The following is a 24,118-nucleotide window of genomic DNA, read 5'->3' on the forward strand; positions in this document are numbered from 1 at the left end:
TGTAATACATCATTCTTACTCAGCCTTTTTCTTATAGCATTATGACAGTAAGTTGCTGTACAATTTGCAGATTACAAATTTGTCAATTTCAACTTAAATAAAGACAACAAAAATAATGTACAATTAAGTTTTACCTAATTAAATGTAATAAAATTAGTTTGTCATAATGCAATAACAAAATCATTTATAAATCCACTGAAATTTCTAAGGAATTTTGTCATTTGTATATGCATTTATTATAAATTATACCCTTTACTTGGATAAATATTATATGAGCAGCTTTGTACTACTAAAATTGCATGTGTATAAAGTATTTGATATCATTTCAAAATATATCTATTCAATAAAACATTATTCAGGACAGATTCTAATATAAAGTGATACATATTCCTAAAAATGAATAACAATATTCTGTTATTCAAACACAATATTCTATGTATAATAATTACAATTATACATTTCATTACATACAAAAACACATAAAATTTGCACAAAACACTTTGCATAAAAACCGATAACATTGATAAGATTTATATAAGTATTAATTTCACAATTTTTCGGTAAATAAAAAAGAAAATAAAAATTCTGTGATACTTAAAATTTGTAGCGTTTTATTTAATTTGATACTATTCTGTGTGCAATAAATGTAATGAAATTAAAAATTCTGAAATATTCAACATTTGTAATTCTACATTTTACGTACTCCATACGTTTCAATATTTTTGTTTTATGTACACGAATTTACGAAACAAAATTGTACAGAATGCAAATACATACAATAAAGTACTGCATCTTATTTAAAAAATGTATCACAATATAGTTATATAAAGAAGATAAGCATACATCATAAAATAGAAATAACTTTTGGAAAAATTGATTGGAAGGAATAATTTTAAGGTAAGTACATCGTCCGTAAAATTTGGTTACTTCATTAACGAGAATGCGGAGATTTGACAAGTATCACAATTTCTAACAAGCAGACATTCTATAATGTATAAGTGCTGCATAATATATAAATTTGTATTTTCATGTTAACTAAAGCTTTAATATGTATTACCATGTATAAATGTACAAAAAATTTGTTTATTAATTGAAATATTTTCCTTCTCAAAATATTCTCCACTTCTCAGCCAATAATAATACTTGCATAAATATAGACTGCCAGCTACATCTTCTTTACATAATGCATATACATAAGATAAATTATACAAATATATACAAATTAACTTCTACATGTTTAACATATTGTAATGTACAAATCATTAAATTCTTGAGTCAATACGCACGCATATATAAATGCCCCTTTAGGTGCTGGACACCAAAATATACTACATTCAACTAGATTTCATATGTATACTTTTCTCAATACATGGAAATTGTATGTAAGACAATTATAAATTTTGTAGTTAAGAGTAATTTTAATATTTCACAGAAGTAAAATATCTAAATATTATTTTTGTCATTTACTTTTTTTATCTATATAAATTTTCACTAAAAAGAGAGTATATAAACATGATAATTATATCAAAATATGGCAGTGATTAGAATATTAGAAACCTTTGTAATTAGGCCACCTGATAATACTTTTATACTGTTTGTAGAAAAAGTGTATATTCATTATTTATGAAGTAATGATATGAAACCAAATAATTCCGATTATTCTTCTTTCTATTCTATGAAGAATTATTTGAAATATGTTTAATACGCATGTATTGTTAATTAACGAATAGGAAAAAACAGTTTGAATTTAATAGAAATCTGTAATTGTAGCGGTTTACTAAAATAGTAGCATTATTCTCTAATTCATAATTAATAATGCAGTTCTCTTTGTGCTTAAGAAAATTAATAATGAGTTAACGCATAACCCAATTTGTACCATTCGTTTCGATAAGAAATTGCCTTAAAAACAAAGCTAATTGAATTATGCAAACGACTTCTTTTCAAACGTTCATTCTTTTAGGCTGTACTTGTATGATTATTAGCACCACTGATAGCACTAAACAAAGCAGCACTATTACGTTTAAAGTTACCAACTTGCTCATCTGGCCAAATAGGTTCTCCCAGCAACGATGATAAACTTTGACAAAGTTTCTGATAATTCTCGCGTAAAACTTCCTGATACTCGTGTTGGTCAGATGTGATTAATTTACTGTTTATTTGCAGAGCTGTGTAACATATCTTAACAAATTCCCTGAAATTGAGTTATACATTAAACACAAAAAATAGTAACTAAAAATAGTCAATTGTTAAAGATGAATGCTTACCTAAAAACATCTTTTAATTCTTCAACTTTATCATCCGGGTAATGTGGGGATAATGCAGGATCTAAAAATGCAGAAGCGTACGCGAGTGGTCCAGCATTTACTGTGACACATATGCTCCCTTGTAGTCTTAACTGTAATTTTTTCACATCCGTTGGACCTACAAGAGCCACGTCTTCCAATTCTTGAACGCGTTGTCGCATTTCATCCAAAGCGACTTCAATCGGGCTAAGTTCCATTACTCGTTTTTCAGTAACCAGGATCCGTTTTTTAATATACGGAAAAGAATATTGCGCTAAAATATTACAAATGATAACATTGAACTAAACCTGCGAATTTCTTCAATGCGAAGTATATAATAAAATCTTTTTTTTTCGATATAATTATTCAGCCATGAAAACATTTTGAGATGTATAAGTCATGAATACTTTAAAATGTTAACCTTAAAATTAACGTACTTGTCAAAATTGTTCTCCGCTTCCACTGATCTTCTGGATTACCCCTTGCTTTCCCCTCTTTAGTAAACGGAGTTTCAAACATGAAACACGACACATTGTGATTCTGTTCAAATTCTGTTTGCCGAGCATCCAATTCGTATTTTTCAAAATAAGGTGTAACGTGCGTTACTTGAATGTATGCAATTTTCGGATCCAATTCAGTTATATCAATGGGTACAGAGTCCATAATCATTTTAACATTTTCTGCTCCAAATTTATCAGAATACAAATGATGTAGTCGTTCCGAAATCTCTGATAAAGACGTAACTTTTGGTTCTTTATAAATGTATTCTTGTCCGTTTTCATCCTCAAAGTATGCCTGTAGAGCACATATTCACAAAAATTAAATTTTGAAGATAATTAATAAGCATATATTGTGTACAATAATATTATTCTGTAACTCTTCTTACCGAACCAAAAAATGCAACTCTATAAAACCTTCCAAGGAGCCTCTTTCCAGATTTAGTGACTTCAACAATTTTATTACAAGCTTGCGCTAAATGTGAATAACAATTTGCTAATGCTTCGTAATTCCGTTTTTCTTCGTAGATAGGAACTATTAAACGATACAGATGTCCAAGAACTTCAAATCGTTCTGCTTTCTCCAGCATCTCAGCACAAGCTTCCAATTGTTCAAGAAGTAGATACTCGTTATAATGAATATCTTGCACACCTAAAATAATACCATCAATAATGAAGTATTATCTTGGCATGAAAAGAAAGAGAAAGAAACTTTTCATTCCAATTAATCTACAAAAAACGTCTACAAAAAGTGTTCCAGTAAATCTAAAATAACAACACGCTTACTAGATTACAAATACAAATGAACCAAAATAAATATGAACAATTGCAATTCAATACCATGCACCATATTCCAAGCGAAATAAAACAGTGATTAACAAAATCGAATGGATTGAAAATAATCAGAACTTAAATCATAATACAAACGTGTGCACAACATACAAATCTCACCAGCATCGAGTTTAAGACTGCATTCGTCTCTAAAAATGTTCTCAGAGATTTTATCAAAGGCTTCCGCTCCCCATGTGTGAACTTTTTTCAATTTTAAATATTCAGCCATTAATGCAGCGATATGTAATTGACAGCAAGCAGCCTAAAAAGTAATAATAATGTAAACATTATGGAATATCAACATTTACATGAAATCCATATTGTAGAATCTATGAAAGTACATACTTCCGAAAAATTTCCATCTCTTGCATGATTTCTAGCCATAGTTTCTAACCATGTGTGCCTTAATTCGGGTGTACTAGCATAAGAGTTGGCTAAACTGTGTTGTAAATCGACCAACATTTCAGGATCATTATTATGTTCTCTCATTTGTGCTGTTGCCATTAAAACAGTTCTAATCCTTTTATTGAGATCTTTCACTTCCACTGGAAAACCTGTACCTTTCATTACTTTGTCAGATGAAGCATAACTATTTATCAATGACAGCGATTCTTGAAACCTTGAATTATTCAATCCAATAACGTTTCCAAGCATTTGTGAAACAGAAATGATCACCTGTATATAAATAAACACATAAAATATTTAAAATATTGTTAGGCATAATTTGACGTAAAAATAAAATTTTCTGAAAAGTTTAGCACTTACTTGTAAGTGAACTCTAGTTAAACCTTTTCTGCTAGTGAACTCGAAATTACTCCTCATAAGAAGGTAAAGCAAAGCACAGGACTCTTGCCTAATAGAACTTAATTTACTATTACAACAACGTAATAACTCGTAACACAAGCGTCCACACAGAACTGCATTTCCTGTAAACATTTTTTATAATAATTAATTAGAGTTACCAAGAAGTTTACGTCGTCGTATATGTTATCGTAGTTCATACCCTGAAAAAGTATTATGGAGTAATTATTTAAAAATGCCCTAAAACTGGCGAAAACATGACGTAGTAATGTTTCAGATTGACCAACTTGCAAGAATGACAAATATATGCTGAAAACTTTTTGCATAATAGGATTATCACCATCTGCTGCTAAAAGTACATCCTGAAAAATGTATGTAAGTTAATTCTCAGTTACAAATATCCAGTTTTGTAAAATGTTGATATATTATATTATATACCTTAAAGTGAAGGCAGAAGAGTCCTAAACAGTCTAATGCAATAAGACCAACTTCTGTCGCCATATTTGCTTCTAACAATGCCTGATGCATTTTTCCACTATCACTTTCAACAAGATTTTCCCTGGCTGTAGTGTTATGAGGTTGTAAAGTGCTAGTAGCAGGTCCTTCGCTGGTAAAATCAGGAGGCGCCATTCTGGCTGGCAATGTCATTGCTTTTACTGTTCGAGGTTTTCCAGAACTGTTTGCTGCATTTGTAGCAATTTGTCTTTTTCCAACATATTTAAAATGATGAAGACTCATCCTAGAAAAAATTATAACGTCTGGTTTACTGAGCAAGACTGAATGTTCTAATATTGCATTCGTAATATTGGGCTTACTCTACAACTGAAAAAAAGTTCAAAATTTCACAATCGCTGCACTGCTGCCACCAAGCAATTACTTGATGATCACCCAAGTATTTTATAACGAACAAAAAACAAAGCAGAATGTCTTTCACTTCCGCTGACTGTAATTTATCGCATCTGGGTGATGACTGTGTAACACTCAAAGAACGTGAATGTCTCTTTTTCTCGCTGGTGCCATTTTCGACAGGTTCACGAATTACTATTGTAGTTTCCTGAGATATATTTGACTGCGAGGCGCCAGACATAGTTGATGTGTCTGATTCTATACTAGTGCATGAGTATCCGTTAACTAATCCTTGCCCTGCTATGGCAGCAAAATACGTGGAATCTCGTAAATGCATGGACGCTCTTATTGGAGAATGCGTATCCAAATGTAAGGTGAGCCTATAGAGAATATTTCATAAAAGTTATTCCAATTGCGTAACTTCAATTTCAATTACATCTAAACTGACTTAATCATACCTGTGTATTGACTTTGGTGTTCCAGTAGCTGTTGTGGTACTATTAGTGTCTTTGCTTGCTAAAAAAGAACTACTGGTTGACATTCTGTTGGTACCATTTTGCTTAGTTTCTGGTTTAGTACTATCATATACAGATTGTAGTCGTTGCAAATTTTCCAATACAATACCCAGCCATGGTATATAAATGGATGCTATTCTACTTAATTGACCCTACACAAACAGAACATAGTTAACCAGAAACTACTTTATTTTAATATTAAGCATTGTATGATAAAACATCTCAAATTTACTTTTAATGATACAATTCACTCGAACAATTATATTATAACTGATTTACCTTGTTCTGATACCTATCATCAAGTTCATGCTTCGCCATTAAATCTCTTAACGTAGCTATTGCCACTTTTCGAGTTTGTATAATTTCGTTTAGAGATGTTTTAACCTCTTGCATTAAGAGTCCAACCAAAAAGTGATGTTTACAGAAATCTTCAGACAAGCAATACTCGTTAATTAAATCTGTAACGAACATCTTTATATAACATCTTATATTAAATGTCATAAAAACATAAAAGAATGCACATTCAAGGGCCGCCCAAAAATATTAAATATCCAACGAAAATAAAATAGCTTATAAAAACTATTTAATAGATTGTTATAAAACTTTGACTGTATGCAATTCATTTCTAAACTCTGTTGAAAATGATTTTTTATTGAAATTGCTTATACTTCAATAATGACAGAATTATTCTATTAACCTGTTTATAAAATATTTGTAAAATCGTGCAGTTCTTTGTATAAAAATCTTTTCAAACAGTGTACATAAATATAAAAATAACATTGTGTAAAAATACGTTCTTAAACATATAAAATATAAAATATAACATGTGAGTATATTGTATGCGTGTGTATATATATACAGGGTGTTCGCGGTAAATTGGACCAGCGTTTTTCTCATAAACAGTAAGTATTTCAAAACAATGGAAGAGGTACTTACATTTTTTTTCGAAATACTTAATGTTTATGAGAAGAGCACCCTGTATAATCTATTTAATGTGTGTATTAAATAGTGTTAAGTACTAAATATGCCATAAATTTCGGAATCTTCAGTTCTCAGTGCATTTCAATGATCTAAAAAACAAGGCTTGCATCGCAGTAAATAAGAATGCCATGAAAACACTGTCTAAAAAATCTAGTGATTGATAGTGATCAATGTTAAGAAAATTATGTGCAACTCCCACTCACTATGGCTACAGTAACAAACCACAATAAAGACGGGAGTGTGTGACCATGACTTAACATACCATCACATTCTGGATCACTCTCTGTATCTTCTAAATAAAGCATAAAACGATTATATTACATTGTTGAAGATACCGAGTATGATAACAATTATTCGTTTCGGTTTTACCTCTGGAAGTGATTCGTGATTGCATCATTGGTAAGTTGAAGGACACGTAATGCTCGTGCGAACAAATTATTTGCAGGAATGTAAATTTGAAGTCGTGCAGTGCACGTGGATCTCCAGGTGAAAAATTGTCCATGTACGAATTGATCAAACGGAAAACGAATCCACGATCCATGAACGTAAGACATCGCTGTAGCAGAACATTTAAAGTATTTCATAAAGCAGGCTTGTAGAAGATACACGACTAACATGTTCCATATTTATTTACTTTTAGAAATTGTGCAAGACTCTTGTTTAATTCGTGAGTTTCGACAGTCATTTCCTTATACTTGTTCATAAGATATGGCATAATAACCTCCACTAAACTTCTAATTTTTTCATGGTATTCTTTCGAAAACCTTTCATTCCTATGCATCTGTAAAACGATTTAGTTGACATATATATATTCCACGTGTTGAGTCAACAACATACTATTTCATGACCCACCTTTATTCTTCCTGTTGAAAGTAGATGTTGTGCCATGCTTTTTATCATTATTTCAAAAAAGAAACTAGAATGATGCATAAATTTATTTACCACTAGAAAGTCAGTGTTACTGGGCTCTAATAATGTAGGAAGATGTTTTCCTAACTGTTCGTGAACTGTGACACTGCCGTTTCCTTGAGTAGGTGATACAAAAACAAACTGCGAAAGTATTAATATACAAAATTAACATTCTCTCTTTAAAATGATTCGTAAACAATATTTGTAATTTCCGAGAATTGTTTACCTTAATATAAGCTTGAAGAATTTCTTTTCTACCAGCTTCGTGTACCATATGTATAAAATGTATTAACACTCTTATAATAAATAATCCAACTTCTTCGTTCGCTGTATGCGTTAATAACGTAAACAGTTGATTTAGTATAGTAGGAAGAAATGTAATAACAGTAACCAATTGTACGGCATGAGTAGCTTTTAATATCTTGCACGTTTCCGAATCCGCTGGTACTGCTCCCAGTTTTGTGTCCAGGATTCGCTCCATGTGAGCAAATAAATTATGCAAATGTACATCACGCGTAAATACAGTTGAAATTAATTGAAACGCCACCGTGAATACTGGCCGCTGAGAGTCAATCCATAGAATTTCCGGTCCCGCATTCTAAAAAGAAAATATAAATATCATCGAATCAATTATATTTTTCATCATTTTTATTTATATCTATCTGTGTTAAATGTTAAAATATAAATATTTTATTTTATCTTTTTCTTACCCCTTTTCCAAGCCCAAGTGGCTGTATCGAAAGATATCCTGGTGGTAAATGTGTTGCTACAGGTAATGCTTGAACATTCACATCCATATCCACATTCAGTCTGCATAAAATATGTTTTTTTTTTACAATTGTATCATTTCATTATACAGACTCCTCTCGATTATCATCTGGCTTGTTCTACACAATTATTGTCCAAGCGTTATCCCCACCACTGGGTGGGCTGTCAAGCACATACTTTTGTTGCACCTCCGTTTTTATTGCCGAGGCTCGAACTTCGGGCAAAAAACGAATTTACGAGAGACTGAAGCATTTCTCCCTATAAGATTCTTGTCTCGGCGCGAACACGAGTTCGGGACGATAATCGAGAGGTAATAGTCTGTAATTTATATACAAAACATAGAAAGTAAATACACGGTTTAACGCTTGTGTAGGCAACCGAGTACCCAGGTACCAATTTCGAAATTTCCTTTCACAACTTTTCATGTTCTTATCTAAAACAACACTTGGCATATTATAGGAAGGGAAAACTAAAAATTTCCGAAAAATATGGAAGTAAATTTATCGATGTTTATCTAATCTGTCAGAATAGGAATATCCTGATTATTCAATAACCGTGAATATTTTGGTTGCCCCACAAAAAGGTTAAATTCCAAAAGTCATCGGTTACGGAACACAATGTCATACCTTCCTTTGTACAATAAAGGCGACCAGGCATATCCAACACAGTTTTCAACTCCATTCTCCTTCTTCTTATTCATATCACAACTTATATGGTAAAAAGAGAAAAGTAAATGGTGCTTAGAATGAAGTTTCGTCGGCAGTCGTATTTTAATTTCTTCGTACCACGAGGGAACTGAATTGTGATGTAGAACTGAGCAACACGCTCGTAGACATAAAAGCGGAGCACCGGGTCTTCCATATATACACTATTAGAAAATATGAGGAAAATAGTAAAATAATATCGCAACAAATGTCCAAGCGAAAGAAAAATTTACATTATACATACTCTTAAAGATGTAGTATTTTCGCTATCATCATCTCGTAACTCAACGATGCATGCAATATTTCTGGCTCTTGTAAATATCTTCTGTGCATCAAAGCACAAAGTTTGTGGATAAACATAAAGGTGATTAATGTATGTCGTATAAGGATGGACATCTTTTTCTGAAACACTTTCAAACTCTGCCACTTCAAGGGTCGGTTCTGACGTTGGTGGTAGTGGGAATGGCTTTAAAGCTGCGAAGGACGTAGACAATGTGTCTAAACGCATAAAAATAGTATATCACTTTCACTTTCGTTCATTTATTGCGGTTAATGAAAAATGATAATTTTCATTATTGAAATACATACTGTCGGGTAATTCTGTAATTGACTCAATTTTTATTTTTAACCATCCTGGTATCACAGTTAATTTACTAAGTTTTTCAGGTCTAAAATACGAAAGAGATATCAGTAAGCATTTGTACAAAGCTTAGTCCACATTGCTCTCATACATACTTTCTGTACTCCGAAAGAAGTTTTAGCAATTCATCATCCTTTATCTTATTTCCCTCTTGTCTATATATTGCTGGAAAATCAGACGATGTATCTAATTCGTTACTATATAATCTAAATAAGGGTCTGGCAGCCCAAGCGAAAGGCATTCTATAATTTCCCAGTCTGGAAAATAGAAATCAAATTTAAATTCCATAAAAGAAAATAGTGCACTACAATAGAATAATGTTCTTGTAATACAATTACAGATAAATTTACCTTTGGCAACATGCTTTGACTTGTTTATGCACTTTCAAACCTAATCGCGGATCTTTTGTAGCTCTTACATATGGTTCTGAAGTTTGGCATATGTTCCCTTGTAATATTTTATCTATTCTTACAACCAAGAATATATCAGGGTGAGGATTACTAATACTAAATATGGCCTATAAACATAAAAAATTAAATCAGAGTTAAAATAAAAATAAATTACGAAAATAACAGTATTAATATCGTCGTAACAAAATGAATATTTAAAATTACACACCTGTTTTGGATATTTAATCCAATCCGAAGGTATATTTTTTAAATCATCCGGTAATTTCATATTGTCTGTAGATTCTGTCATAATACCTACAGGACTTAATTCCTTTACAATTTCCTGGACAACCTCATGATTAATATCAAAATGAAAATTCTCTGTAAGTTTTCTACCATTTCTTGCATCATAAAGACTTAATGTTGTTTGATATGGCTCCACCTGACACAACGACTCCTTTTCATCTATCGGTGCTTGCAATCTAAATTTCAGACTTTCACATTTCACAAAAATTCTGTGCCCAAACTGCTCTTTGTATGGATCAACACTATATTCACTCAAACTTCCTGGCTGTTGTTTACTGTGCGGAATATGAGGATAAATACTGAACAGTCGTTTGCGATTTTCACGTCGAGCCAATGCTATACTCGTATCAGTTTCTCTGGAATATTTGATCAATTGTGGATTCATACTCTGCTCTAAGCCTTTCAATGTTCCATAAACCTGTAAATATTGTATAATATAAAATTTGACTTTTAGCAAACTTGTTTAGTAAATATCTGTCTAGTATCTTTCATTTTTACATTCAGTACCTGCATAGGTTGAGGAGATGGAGGAGGTGTATTACATGCTCGTTCCAACGAAGCAGCACGCTTCTCTTCTTGTTGTTTATAATGCTGTAATACTGAGCTTAACTTTAGTAACCAATCCTGCATATCTGTCTCATTATCTGCTGCTAAAGTATACGACTTATGAGTCCCGCTCATTCTTAACTCAAAACAATACCTTCCACGCTTTGGATTCCTCGCAACTTCGGTACAAAAATCCATTACTATTGTCAATTTTGCTTCTCCTTTCTTCTCATCTTTAAAAAATTCAAGAATATATGTGCCATCAACTTCTTGTCTAAGGTGACAAAATCGTCTTTTAAATGATTTCGAGCCAATATGTGCAAACATTCGATCACTGCTTCCGATTTCTGGTCCTTTCATTAAATATCCCTCTTTTGTTATTCCATTACTCCTTGTTAATTCCTAATGAAATTAAACAAACTGTTATATTTGTTTATACAACATTCCGTGGTACTGAATATCTTACATATACAAAACGAATAAAACTAACAACAAAACAGTTGGTTCAATGAAACATAAATGGGAGGAATATCATAAAAGTAATTTTTTGTAAATACGAACTCTACTGCATGGTAAATTATTTCTGCAAACACCAAGTTTCACAACAAATGATACAAAATTTATCTAAACTATTTACATATTTATCATGACAAATTATAATTTAAATACTGATATATTTAAAGTGCTAATCTTGCTTATCGAATCATGCAACCAGATAAAACACTGCAACGAAAAATATTATTTGTATAACATTTTAATATTTACATTAAAGCAAAAATTTTACCTCATCAACTTGGTCTACTTCAGTATCAATTTCATATACTTCATCTTTCAGATCATCAGCTTTTGCTATTCTAAAAATATAAGAAAGAATAGGTGAACTACATTTTACTATCTAATATACTATTTAGAGAAATATAATTATTGATATGACAATATCAAAATACAATTCTTTTCACTGTTTGAAATATATTATTTGGTTTTGTGTTTCATACACTATAGTTGAAATATGTACATACATATAGATACTACAGGGTAATTCTCTTGCTGCTTACACTAAAGGCTGTGTCGCTCTAAAAAATTGCTGTCGGCTTGTGTAATCTGTAAATCGGTCCTCACTGTCAATGATGCAGGCTCTTCTCAGAGTGGCACGACCTTAGGTTTGCGCAGTGAGAGAATCACCCTGTACAATACAAACTCGATATTGTAACACATGCATTACACATAAAAGTTTATGAACTTGATCAGTTATCTGAATTAAATAACAATAATTAAACTAGAATGAATGCTTTTATCAATGTAGAAATAAAAACATACTTGGGCAATTCAAGATAAGTTCCACTGTGTGCTGAATATTTATAATGTATCAGGTTCCAATTAGACGTATAACTTCGCAAACATTCTTTTGTAAGAAGGTTCTCTCCTCCTTCTTCATTATCTGAAACTTGTGGTACTGTGGGTGTAAGGGTACGATATCTCCTGGGCAATACCACTTGCTATGTAAATGAAACATTTTTTAAATTATTAGTCTTCATTAAAATCCCTTATAATCAAAGACTCATATATACGTTACAGAAAAATTTGATAGTATGTTGTAAGCATTAACATCCTATGTATGAATTCATAATAATTTATCTACTCATACAGCGGATGTAAATTCTGATAAGTAGATATGAAATACTGAGTTGAAACTCACTGATACATCATCCTGAGGATAAAGCAAAAGCTCTCTCTGGGGGTCATTTTGTAATAAAGTTTTATTTTTTAATACAAAACTTTCAAAGTCTATGGGTTCTACTAGATGAGGCTTATTCTGAAAATAAATAATATTTTCATGAAATAAATGAAGATGAATGAAAAGAAACATTATGATTATTGCATTAAATTAATTCAATTTCCTTCCAATTTACAAAAAAGATTACTTTAAAAGTTCAAAAGAATAAAGGCAATGTCGTTAATTAAATAAGTGATCCATAATGTATGCACATTAGAACTTCTAACGGTATATTCTTTAGAAGTTAATCATCAATTTATCAATCTCTATTGTGTGATGACAGTAAATGGGCCAAACAACGATCAAAAGAACACAATTTGTCCACTGTTCAAGGAAATAATTAACGAACAATAAAGACAAGGAAATACAAGATACCATAAATGGACACGTTCCACTGTGAATAACATTATCTTTAAAAGAAGCGGAATTTCGTGTTTGCGAGTCTATGACTAAGAACAAGGATAAAATATCACAGCATAGAGTCATTGTAAATGAATAATTACTTAAACATTCATTCAATTTATCTTCGTTTCGAAGTATTTATACCGAGAACTTTGTACACTGTTGACAGTAATTATCATGAATAATAAATTAATAATGTGATGGAAGTACCGATAAATGGTGTCAAGGAGAACAAACTTTTATCGGTGTCGGTTATTATTAAGGACTTATTGTTTGAAAATCAAGTGACGAATCGTTGGGAAGGATCGAGCGGCAAAAAGTATCGAACTGAGGATGTCAACGGTCCTACCTGTACGGTGCTCTCGCGTACTACCTGAGAGACAGTCTCCCGTAATTGAGCGGCCATTCCCGGCTTGCCCAAGCCGCGAGTAAACTTTCTTTCGCTCATCTTTGCCGATGGCACGTTGATCTCATCACCGTACACCAACAAGAACGATCACAAACATCACGCGTACTCATTACACACGTCTGTGGTAACCACTCATTATTGCCGCGGCCATGTTAAGCGGCTTCTAAACTCACGTCGTGTGTAGCAACGCGTGACAGCTCACCCTATACAGTTTGCAGCGTAATGCAATTGCTGCGAACTGTATCCGGTCGGATGTCTTTGGCCTGAGATTATATTGTTCACATTCTAAACTTTAATCGGTGAACAATAAACAGCTTATTTTATTTCTGAATGACGTCTACTTTATTTACATCGAATTGCTGAATCAGTAAGATATGGGAGATACTTGTTTCATCCGGATCATTACGAAAGTAGGGCTACGACCTTGTTTGACTAATTTATTTAAAGACCCCTGGATATTATTTGAAATAGGGGCATTAACATTTTATTTTGTCCAGCATACACTAAACCTGGTATATTTAAAGTATTAAAGAGTTTATTTGGATAATTTAGGACTGGTAAAATACTACATTTTCCTTAAGTTTTTAAAATATTCAATAAACTATTATCCTTAAATTATTTACAATTAATTGTAGTATGAAAAGCTTAAATGAAGTACGTAACAGAAACTCATAATTAAAATAGAAAATATTTCGTAGTCGAAAAATGTGCTCGTTTAGCAAATTAATGCGACCCAGTACGACCTGAACAGTTATAATAATGTAGAATAATATGTACATAGAATGTATGATAAAATGTAAGACTATCTTCAGATTGTCTGCATTTGAGAATTAGATAAACATAAGCAAAACTTATCTACGAACTTATTAAATGATTATACTGATAAGTTTCGCTTATATTTATTATATAATATATTATTATTGACCAAGATAAGCATGTTCCACTTCTTGGAATGTCATCTCACATTAAAAGATTTATGAGGAAAATATATTCTTTACCGTACATTAATATGAATTAAAATTTAATTAAAAAATTGTCTGCACTAAAAAGTCAAATGAGTGAGAAATTTATATATAAATGTTATAAAATTTCATATGAATTGTACATACACTAACTGTACTACTTATACACAATAATAATAATAATTAGTTTTATGTAAAACCAAATCTATATGTATCTATTTACCATTAAAACAGTCTAACAATCGAAGTACGATACAATATTTTAATGATAAATGCATTGTCCTGCAATTATAATATTAATCAGTTCTGATATTTTGTACTATTTTTTTAATTCACTTCCTATTAAAATTATTCATCAGTAGACTCAGAATGTTTATGTAAATTCTCATTTTTAAAAATATAAATTATGTGAATAGAAATTAAATACGATTTTATTTTATTACACTTTATTTAGTTGGATCTATTACAAATGTATAGTCTAGTCATCAATATATTACCTGGAAAAAGTAAAGTTATATCAAAATGATGAAAATATTTTAGAATATTTATTTCTGGTGCATAAAGGAATTGATTGGACATAATTAGTTTCATTATGAGGAGCATAAATGATACCTATAGAATACTGAGAATGCCGCATACATTAGATTACGGCGTGAGTCTAAGCTGCAGTCTACAGTAACGTTTGAATTTTACAATTTATTAGTATCGTCGCCGTAAGTGCTAAATGCTGTACAAATTAATTTCCGTTGAATACGATTTTTTAAACTTTCCGAACGAACGACCGTACAAATTCTCAGCAATAAATATTAATGCTGCATTTGTGCGTGTTTTATGTACCATCACGTACGCATTTTAATAAATTATTGTCAATTTTTCGTTGAAACTCTCGTTCAGTGCAAAACTGGCTTGAACCAAGGTGTTTTTCACTTTATATTATGGATGACGAGCTCGAAGACAGGATTTTGTATCAGGTAATAATAGAAATAATTAAACATAATATATTTTCATATTTCTTAGAAGTAAAACTTACAGTTTAATAAAATAATAAATTTAATAAACTTAAATGTTTAATTCGTGATTTTCATATCGCGTAATTCGTATTCAAAAATAGTCTCGGTTAGCTGCTCCTTTATTTTTATAACACATACTTAAACGATAAATTGGAACAAATAAAATTTATTATTCAATTGTTCGATGATACATAGTACAATTCAATAACTATAACATTCTCGAATAATCATTATCACTTCAAAACATACATTTTTGTTATAAAATAAGATATTTAGCATTATTGTTTATAAACCTTTTCTAATTGTGCAATAGACATATCTGTCACATATGAAGTTGGTGTCAAAGTTTGCCGTGGGTATTCCCACCGGATTACACGCTGGGATAAATAATCCTTTGGGTTATTTTTGGAGAATCATGAGAGTCTATGCATTGAAGCCAGAAGTGTTAATTTGTGGAGCAATTTTGGCAATAATTCTATTCTACATACAAGCAGTTGATGTGTGGAGTCGATCATTATTAGGAAGAATTCAATATACCCTTGGTCGTACCACATCAAAGGTATCCAGATTACAAGAATGAATATGAAGAATAAGTTAGCTATTAATATAATAACATTTATTCTATTAGACCTTATATATTATAATTATATCATCATTAATGTAAAACAAAATATTTTGTTATTTTAAATATATTACAAATGTCAACAATTGAATTTTAGAAATAGTAAATGTATATAATCATTCATTTCTAATAGGTATCAAAACTACAGTTTTTAGTTAATGATTCTGTAAACAATGGGATGAAACTTAGTTGGGAATTAAAACAAGGACATATTGCTGCATATGCTGTTCAAGGTCATAGACCTCGTATGGAAGATCGTTTTGTTGTGAACGAAGATATGAATGATACAGGTGTATCTTTGTTTGCCGTATTTGATGGACACGGTGGAGAAGTAAGTTTAGCAATATACAATACATTAATTTACCTATACATATATATATTATAGGAACTTAATTTATAATTAAAATATTACTCACAGTGCAATGTTCAGTGTTAGCCTCTTTGTGTAAAATTACAACTGTTGTATTTTTATGATCCTATATGATCATTGTCAAAAATTTCAGATTAAAGAAACAGGAATAAGGTAAAATTAGTGATGGTACAGTTGTTTGATAAATCATAATATACTAGTATCAGTTAAATTAAAATACCATAAAATGTAATAATAGGTCTCAGTGAAATCGGAATGCATTTCTTATATAAATTTATTATTGAACAAGTTAATATATTCATTTATAGTATACATTGTTATGGACTAATACAAAATATTTTTCAACTACATATTAATGTAGCTATTGTTTCATTTCATTATAACTGCTTAGCTTATATAGGACACTTCAAGAGGAGTATTTTATAATTAAGTTATTATTGTTCACGGAATGAAAACTAACATAGTGCATGCAACAAATTACAGGCAGAATAATATATTTTTATTGAAAGTATAGACTTTTGTTCAGATATAGAATAGACTATTATAGTATATGAAGGATTATTAGTGTAGATTTAAAAAAAATAATATGAATGTGTAATAGGTCATTGTTACAGCAAATTATATTGAGTATAAACTATAATCCTCATATTTACTTAGATATCTCTATATTATATTAGAGCAATCTGTACATAATAGACAAATTGCATCTTGAAAATTAATATGCAGTTAAACTGTTACAGTCCTCGTTTAAAACTATTTGAGAAGATTGTTAAAGTGTAGCATATATATAATTAAATAATATTATAACATACATTAGTAATAGTATATTAACCATACGCTAATATTATGAATGTATATTTTATTAGCAGCCATACAATAGAATTAGAGCAAATTTTTTTTCCACAGTTTGCTGCAAATTATGCATATGATAATCTTATCCCGAATATTAATAAGAAAGTGCTCGAATTGAAAGATATGATAGCTGGTAAAACACCACATGTTCAGTTAACAGAAGATGTGGATAAAGTTGAGGAACATCCAAAGGAGGAGAAAAATGATGGTGCTCCCGAACGGAAAAAATCGTTTCGCAAAACAGTCAGCACATCTCAAACATACGATTGTATGAAGAAAATCGTTGATGTAACTGATCCAGAATTACTTGACAAGTTAAACAGGTTGCAGAGACCAATTACAAGAGAGGTATAATAAATGTTAGATATCCCTTTAATAAATTTAAATAACAAAAGTCAACTTTTATTGTAATTATAAGGTAAGGCCATGCAGGACAACAGGAAAACCAGAAAAAATAGATATTACAAATTATCTCGATGGAAATAAAATAAACTACGGTAGACTACTAACTGACGAAGTGTTAGCAGTCGATCGATTGTTAGTCGAAACAGCTAAGAAAAATATGGATGTCGCTGGTAATCAGTTCATCAGAATTTATGTTATTTCATTTCTATTTGAGCGTCAAAATAACTATAATAGTTCAATTAATGTAGGTACAACTGCCTTGATTGCTCTTTTAGAAGACAACAAATTGATTGTGGCAAATGTTGGCGATTCAAGAGGTGTAATGTGTGATGGAAAAGGAAATGCAATACCTTTGTCTTTCGACCATAAACCTCAACAAGTAGATGCTTCTGTTTATGTATATAGAGTTTTAACTGTACTGTCATTTTTTTTTGTTTATGAAACTTTTTTCCAGGAAAGAGAAAGAAGGAGGATAAATAAAGCAGGCGGCTTAGTTACGTTTAATGGTGTATGGAGAGTCGCCGGTATATTAGCTACTTCTCGAGCCTTGGGTGACTATCCACTAAAGGATAAAAAATTAGTAATTGCCGATCCTGACATTTTAACTTTCGATCTCAGTGATCATAATCCAATGTTCATTGTTCTCGCATCGGATGGTTTGTGGGATACTTTTACAAATGAAGAGGCTGTGGCGTTCATTAAGGAACGTATAAATGAACCACATTTCGGAGCAAAAAGTATCACGCTGCAAAGCTATTACAGGTAATGTGAAGCAGAATAATACTGGTGTTCGACGATAATTTATATAACATTTTACTGTATATTTGTCACTTCAATTTACAGGGGTTCTGCAGACAATATTACTGTGGTTGTTATCAATTTGAAAGATCGTAAATTCGGTATTTCAGAGATCAAAAAATATTAGTAATGTTTTTATTATGCAACTAAACTACAATACTTCCCCAAAGATATTCTGATCATTAATTACATAATAACAACTAGTAAGTATAAATCTGAAAAGAAATGAGTGTACTCTGGCTGTGCGTGCGTAATATAGAAAAATTGGATGTTTCAATCATTATCAGAATATCTCTTTTTACAGAGAACAGCATCCGTTTTATGTAATTAAAATATTCAGTATACTTTTCTGCAGCTACTCCATTTAATAGTAATCTTAAATGGATAGTAATCCTGTAGTAGTAGATATTTTATTATTGTATGCATAGAACTTTGCTAATATTAATTGTATCATGTATTTGATATTGTCCGTTTCTTGAAATATCAATTTTTCTACTTCACCAGCAGTATGTGAGTACAACATTTATGTATACTTCTGTACATTATGCATTACTATTGTAATAATGAATTAAATATATGTAGTATATACAAAATTAAACTAGGATATAATTTTTAAATAATATGAGTTTGGTGTACAAATGTGGATACCTGATATTTATTTTTGTATAAACTAGAATGAGTGAATTCTGTAAGAGTGTGATCTGATAACTCACACTTATGTATGTTAAAATGAATGCCTAATAGTAACGTTTAAGTGTTAATATAACATTCACACGTAATAGTTTATGATTGTGTATGTTGAAGATATACAAATTTGAATATTTTAAATCTGAACAAGTTTTTTAACGTAATATATGCTTATATCATCTTGTTATTTAGAAAAATTTATAAAGCATTCTATTACATATATATATATATATACTCTTGAAAATTATTGTATTTAACTATAATTCAAATAAAGTGTAAATTATTAAAAACAACTTAAATCAAACAGTATTATTTGAAAGATATGGAAAAAATACAATAGTACTGAAAATGAGTTATGTAATTTATAATCACACCATATACACTTGTACAGTGTCTCAGCAAACTGGATTACCTCGAATAATGACTTAATGCTACACTTTATGAAAATTTTGAGGCATGGAAGTTAAATGGCATCAAAGGGCACATTTTATAAGGTACGTGCTTTTTTGTGGGTGGAGGCATTTAAAAAATTTCAAAGTCACCTTGACTTTTTTTAACGGAATGACCTAGTTTTTGTACCATACATCGATAAAGTATCAAATTCTGAGTAAAAATGTTTTGACCTTCATACGCCCTAAACCTAATAGTTAACGAGATATTTACAAAATAATCACTGTAGTTGAACTTGAGGGACATCAGTTTGAGCACCTATAGCTTCCAAATAGTAAGTACATACGTATTAAAAGTTATTTTGTAAATATCTCGTTAACTATTAGGTTTATGACGTATGAAGGTCAACATATTTTTACTCGGAATTTGATACTCTATCGATCTATGGCACAACAATAGGTCATTCCGTTAAAAGAAATCAAGGTGACCTTGAATAAAATTAGTTGTAAATTTCAAAATTCATTTTATTACACAAATTTTGAAATACAGAAAAGCTTATGAGGTTTAAATAAATACAATTTCTTGATTGTAAAGTGCTGCCAAAATGTTTATCCTAAATATATATATTATATTTTACATTATACTATAAAATATTCGTTTATTGAAAATTAAATTAATTTTTAAAATTGTATATGTATTTCTTCAATTATATCACATAATAATCGGTTACGTTTCATATATTTGTTATAACAAGTGTTTAGGAAGCAGCAGATTAATTATGTTTATAAATTTTAATAAATTCTATAAAAATGTACATACACTTATATCAGATTGCAGTAATTTTTATTATAACTTTAATGTATGTTCAACTAGTCGTATGTAATGACATAACGTTACAATGATTATTCTTAGCATGTGTAGAAACAGTTGTATCTTGCATTACATTATAAAATTTTATAATTACATTGAATTTGATACCACAGAATGTTCTCACAGTTCAATGCAGTTTTTGTAGGTTTCAATTTATGAATATTCAAGGTTTACAAATATATTTTACGTAGAATAGTTATGAACACATTAAATTATACACTTTGGCATATTATTAATGTAATTAGTATGTGGTATAAATCCATATTGATTTACCCTCTTTTTCTGTATGATATTTATATTAACTTTCATGACTTATTGATCAGAGCCATTAATATTTAAAATTCCTGGATTTCAATTTAAATAGTAAACATTTTTTAGTAATATTTGAAAGTAACTAATAATGGAATTGAACTTGAATTGTATAATTAAAATATTCAATCTTGCTCCCTGAACACATTTGAAATTGTATGTACATCAGTGCATATTAAGATTCTTGTATGCATTATCCGCTGAAGAAGGCAAATACATTTTATGGACATGAGTGTTCTTACTTCTTAATTGTATTATTTTGATTGATATATAACAAATAGTAACGCATACACAGTGTTTCTGTATATACAATGTTTGAAATTATTTTTAATACTCAAACACTTTCGTGAGTAGTTTAGTGTGTATATTTTTTAAAATTTTATTATAAAAAAATTGTACATAAAATATTGCCGAAATTTTGTTTATATACATAGCACTTAAGCTACGAATCTGTGAAATAACGGTGTAAACATTTAACAAATTAATATATCACAATCGTACTTTGAAGAAACATAAATATTTACCATCCTCTCAACATAACAGCCATTTACATTTGACATGAGTTAATTATCAGTCAATTCAATTATCATAAATTAATATTAATTTCATTAGTGTACATAAGTGCATATTACATTATAGATGGAATTAAGCATCTTTTTATGTAGAGCAGATTTCATAGCATCAAAATTGATACATTGGACTAACAATGTCCAAATCCTCCAATGATCACTCATGTCCGAAAAATTTAAATATAAGTAATATATACAATTTTTTTTTATTATTTGGTATAAATTATTTTATTTTCCACCCCTTAGTATTGAATCAGCAATAGTTCCATTCAAAAATGTATGTCCAATGAATAGTTGTTTTCATTTTAAAGTATATCAGTAAACCATCAAGGGTATTATGTACATCTTTCTTTCTTATATCATAGACTCATTTTACTTGATGATTAAATATCAACCAAGTAGTTCAAAGTCTTCATCAGATGTGTCATACTGGGGATCTACATGTTCGAAATCTACAACTACAAAAAGTTATGTTAAGATCTATTGTATATATGTAGATTAAAACTACTGAATACAACATTGCCAATAAGTAATAAGGTAAAAACTCAGTAAAGATGAAACATAAGGTAAAAAATTAATGAGAATTTAATTAACTCTGCATTCTTTACAGTGATTTACACGTTTGTTCACGGAAGGTGGTCACATTTTTTCGACCAAAACACGTATCAAACTATGAATTTTATTTCAAAATTAAGAGAAAATTGATCAAAAATGGACAATGAAAGTGAAGATAATAAGGATACATAAATAGGAATTGCATAAAAATGTTTGCACTTAATTATTATGAAGTTGTAATATGTAAACAAATCCTATCAACAATTTTGTGAACGAAATAGTTCATTTGTATGTATATAAAGGTACTTACAACTTACAGCTGCTATTGCTTCCGAAGCAGCATCTTCAATTGGAGACCACTGTGTCAATCTTTCTGCACACAATTCTAATAAAGGTTGCTTTTCTGGAGCAATTAGTTCTTCTTGAATAGATTTGCATAAAGCTTCAAAGTCTTTTTCAGTCGCGCAAAAGAAACACTGCAAAGAACGATATGATTTCTGAATTACTTCCAAACTCTAATTCACCATGGAACAGATTTAATTATGTACTTACAAGTGCTACAGAAGGATCTATTCCCGTAATAGGAATACGACTAGCAAATTTGCAGTGATAAGTAGCATCCATTTCAATGTCCTCCTCTTCTAACTTTTTATCAACACTACCGTATCTTTGTGTTGTATGGGGATCTAAATAAATTACTTCATTTCCTGTGAATATAAATGTTATTGTTTATTTCTTAACACATTAAAGTTTTTAAATGCATCACAAATGCACACATACCAACACATCCTATAAAGTACAGCGCAAGATTGGGTTTTCCTCCTATTACTCCTAGAGATTGTGAGATTTTGAATGAAGTCTGAAAAATTATAGATATGAATAAATATGACCCTTCATTTCATTCTTATTTCAGTTCATTTTTAGCCATTCATGTAAAAACATTTATTTTTGTATTACCTTAAGCCCGTTAATGTAGATAGGATTAATTTCGCTTAACCCAAGACGAAGTGGTATTAAAAGTAATAAAGGCTTCCATTGGCTAGGTGCTTTTAATGGTACATCACCATCTGCTTCTGCTGTGGTACCTCCTTCTACTCTACATTGTCTTACTGTAAAGATTCAAATAAATTTTACACTTTAATTTACACATATATCAACCATGACAATCCATTCGATTATTCATACTCACAAACATCATTAACTATTAATGTATTGTCTAGAGCCACATGTATTGTGATCGAACTCCATTCATCGTGCACAACTAATTTCCTAAAAATTATAATTTATTAATACACCAAATTATTCATGTACAATAATATATAGGAACAGAAAAAATATGTACTTTAATACTTGTGCTATCGTATTAGGACCAAACCATTGTCCAACTTCTTTCCCCTCTGTAGCTCCTGTTAATGCAATTTGGTGAATAGAGAAAGCAGCACCTCTTCTGTCTTCAAAACGTTCCAAAATTTTCAGGTATGTACTGTTTCTAGTTTCTGGTGCCCATTGCCACTCTTTACCTTTTTTTATGTGTACATTATATAATACTTAAAATCTGACCCTTAATTGTTGCTTATTTTATCAGTATAAATGTAAACAAAAAATTAATTACATACAAATTACCTAAATGTAATGTAATTAAAGCTTGTCCAAGAACCATTTGTCCACATCTCAACATGCACCCCCAACCCTTGTCAGTTGTGATTGTAGAATTGTTACCACCAATTGATTTAAAATTCTTGCGATAGGTGAACCATAATTTGGACCTTATATCTCTACGAATTGCATCCAATTCTGAAATTCAAGATTTTACACATCCATGTTACTAAAAATCTCTTTATCATAATGTTTTGTTAAACCTTTTATAGCATTGTATTTTTTTCCAAGAACCCAAACTGGTTCATCTGTCTGTGGTATATCTTCTGGTTCATCTAAGATATTCTGTGTGAAAAGGCTATCCATTTTTACAATTATTATAAATACTTTTTATATTAGTTGAAAATCTTCAATGCACCATAAGGATGAAATGGTCTGTTTTCCTACAAATGTAAAAAAGAAATTAGTATGTTTATATCAACAAAAAGAAATAATGGAAGTAAGGTTAAACGTTTATCAAAGG

At 30.3% G+C, this 24,118-nt stretch overlaps 3 protein-coding genes across 5 annotated transcripts; 1 reads left to right on the forward strand and 2 right to left on the reverse strand.

Annotated features, from left to right (window-relative positions):
* Positions 1-1,956: 1,956 nt before the first annotated feature.
* Positions 1,957-13,731, reverse strand: LOC107186310 (dedicator of cytokinesis protein 9). Its single transcript, XM_015574150.1, has 28 exons — positions 13,541-13,731; positions 12,712-12,828; positions 12,333-12,511; positions 11,800-11,869; positions 10,977-11,417; positions 10,393-10,887; positions 10,125-10,291; positions 9,870-10,031; positions 9,723-9,802; positions 9,379-9,632; positions 9,057-9,298; positions 8,373-8,472; positions 7,889-8,260; positions 7,606-7,803; positions 7,388-7,534; positions 7,146-7,309; positions 6,052-6,256; positions 5,716-5,924; positions 5,227-5,637; positions 4,850-5,150; positions 4,614-4,773; positions 4,376-4,536; positions 3,956-4,285; positions 3,731-3,872; positions 3,169-3,431; positions 2,720-3,077; positions 2,265-2,556; positions 1,957-2,191 (listed from the first exon to the last, which is right to left on the reverse strand). The coding sequence occupies exons 1-28, from the start codon at positions 13,637-13,639 to the stop codon at positions 1,957-1,959; spliced, it is 6,354 nt and encodes a 2,117-aa protein (XP_015429636.1). The 5' UTR covers positions 13,640-13,731.
* Positions 13,732-15,287: 1,556 nt separating this feature from the next.
* Positions 15,288-18,888, forward strand: LOC107186784 (protein phosphatase 1L). Of its 3 annotated transcripts, none has more exons than XM_015574725.1 (8): positions 15,288-15,533; positions 15,886-16,131; positions 16,328-16,525; positions 17,471-17,764; positions 17,835-17,991; positions 18,070-18,200; positions 18,276-18,583; positions 18,665-18,888. In XM_015574725.1, the coding sequence occupies exons 1-8, from the start codon at positions 15,498-15,500 to the stop codon at positions 18,744-18,746; spliced, it is 1,452 nt and encodes a 483-aa protein (XP_015430211.1). In that variant the 5' UTR covers positions 15,288-15,497; the 3' UTR covers positions 18,747-18,888. The 3 variants fall into 3 exon arrangements, with proteins under 3 accessions (XP_015430211.1, XP_015430226.1, XP_015430218.1); XM_015574740.1 differs by having other exon boundaries at positions 18,097-18,200; XM_015574732.1 differs by having other exon boundaries at positions 16,343-16,525.
* Positions 18,889-21,687: 2,799 nt separating this feature from the next.
* Positions 21,688-24,118, reverse strand: LOC107186872 (cysteine protease ATG4B). The gene is made up of 9 exons (XM_015574827.1): positions 23,859-24,118; positions 23,623-23,793; positions 23,342-23,519; positions 23,189-23,268; positions 22,957-23,108; positions 22,780-22,858; positions 22,552-22,706; positions 22,310-22,475; positions 21,688-21,902 (listed from the first exon to the last, which is right to left on the reverse strand). Exons 1-9 carry the CDS (start codon positions 23,959-23,961, stop codon positions 21,835-21,837), a joined length of 1,152 nt encoding a protein of 383 aa, XP_015430313.1. The 5' UTR covers positions 23,962-24,118; the 3' UTR covers positions 21,688-21,834.

The sequence above is a fragment of the Dufourea novaeangliae genome, unplaced genomic scaffold (genome assembly GCF_001272555.1).
Source record: "Dufourea novaeangliae isolate 0120121106 unplaced genomic scaffold, ASM127255v1 scaffold14, whole genome shotgun sequence".
Lineage (NCBI taxonomy): Eukaryota > Metazoa > Arthropoda > Insecta > Hymenoptera > Halictidae > Dufourea > Dufourea novaeangliae.

Coding starts and splice junctions, on each gene's coding strand:
- LOC107186310 (XM_015574150.1), bottom strand. CDS start 13,639: ATGAGCGAAAGAAAGTTTACTCGCGGCTTGGGCAAGCCGGGAATGGCC. Junction 12,512..12,711: donor ATCCTCAGGATGATGTATCA/GTGAGTTTCAAC, acceptor TCATTTACATAG/CAAGTGGTATTGCCCAGGAG. Junction 3,873..3,955: donor GAGATGGAAATTTTTCGGAA/GTATGTACTTTC, acceptor ATTACTTTTTAG/GCTGCTTGCTGTCAATTACA.
- LOC107186784 (XM_015574725.1), top strand. CDS start 15,498: ATGGATGACGAGCTCGAAGACAGGATTTTGTATCAG. Junction 15,534..15,885: donor AAGACAGGATTTTGTATCAG/GTAATAATAGAA, acceptor ATTGTGCAATAG/ACATATCTGTCACATATGAA. Junction 18,201..18,275: donor TCGACCATAAACCTCAACAA/GTAGATGCTTCT, acceptor ACTTTTTTCCAG/GAAAGAGAAAGAAGGAGGAT.
- LOC107186872 (XM_015574827.1), bottom strand. CDS start 23,961: ATGGATAGCCTTTTCACACAGAATATCTTAGATGAACCAGAAGATATA. Junction 23,269..23,341: donor ACGATAGCACAAGTATTAAA/GTACATATTTTT, acceptor TATAATTTTTAG/GAAATTAGTTGTGCACGATG. Junction 21,903..22,309: donor AGCAATAGCAGCTGTAAGTT/GTAAGTACCTTT, acceptor AACTTTTTGTAG/TTGTAGATTTCGAACATGTA.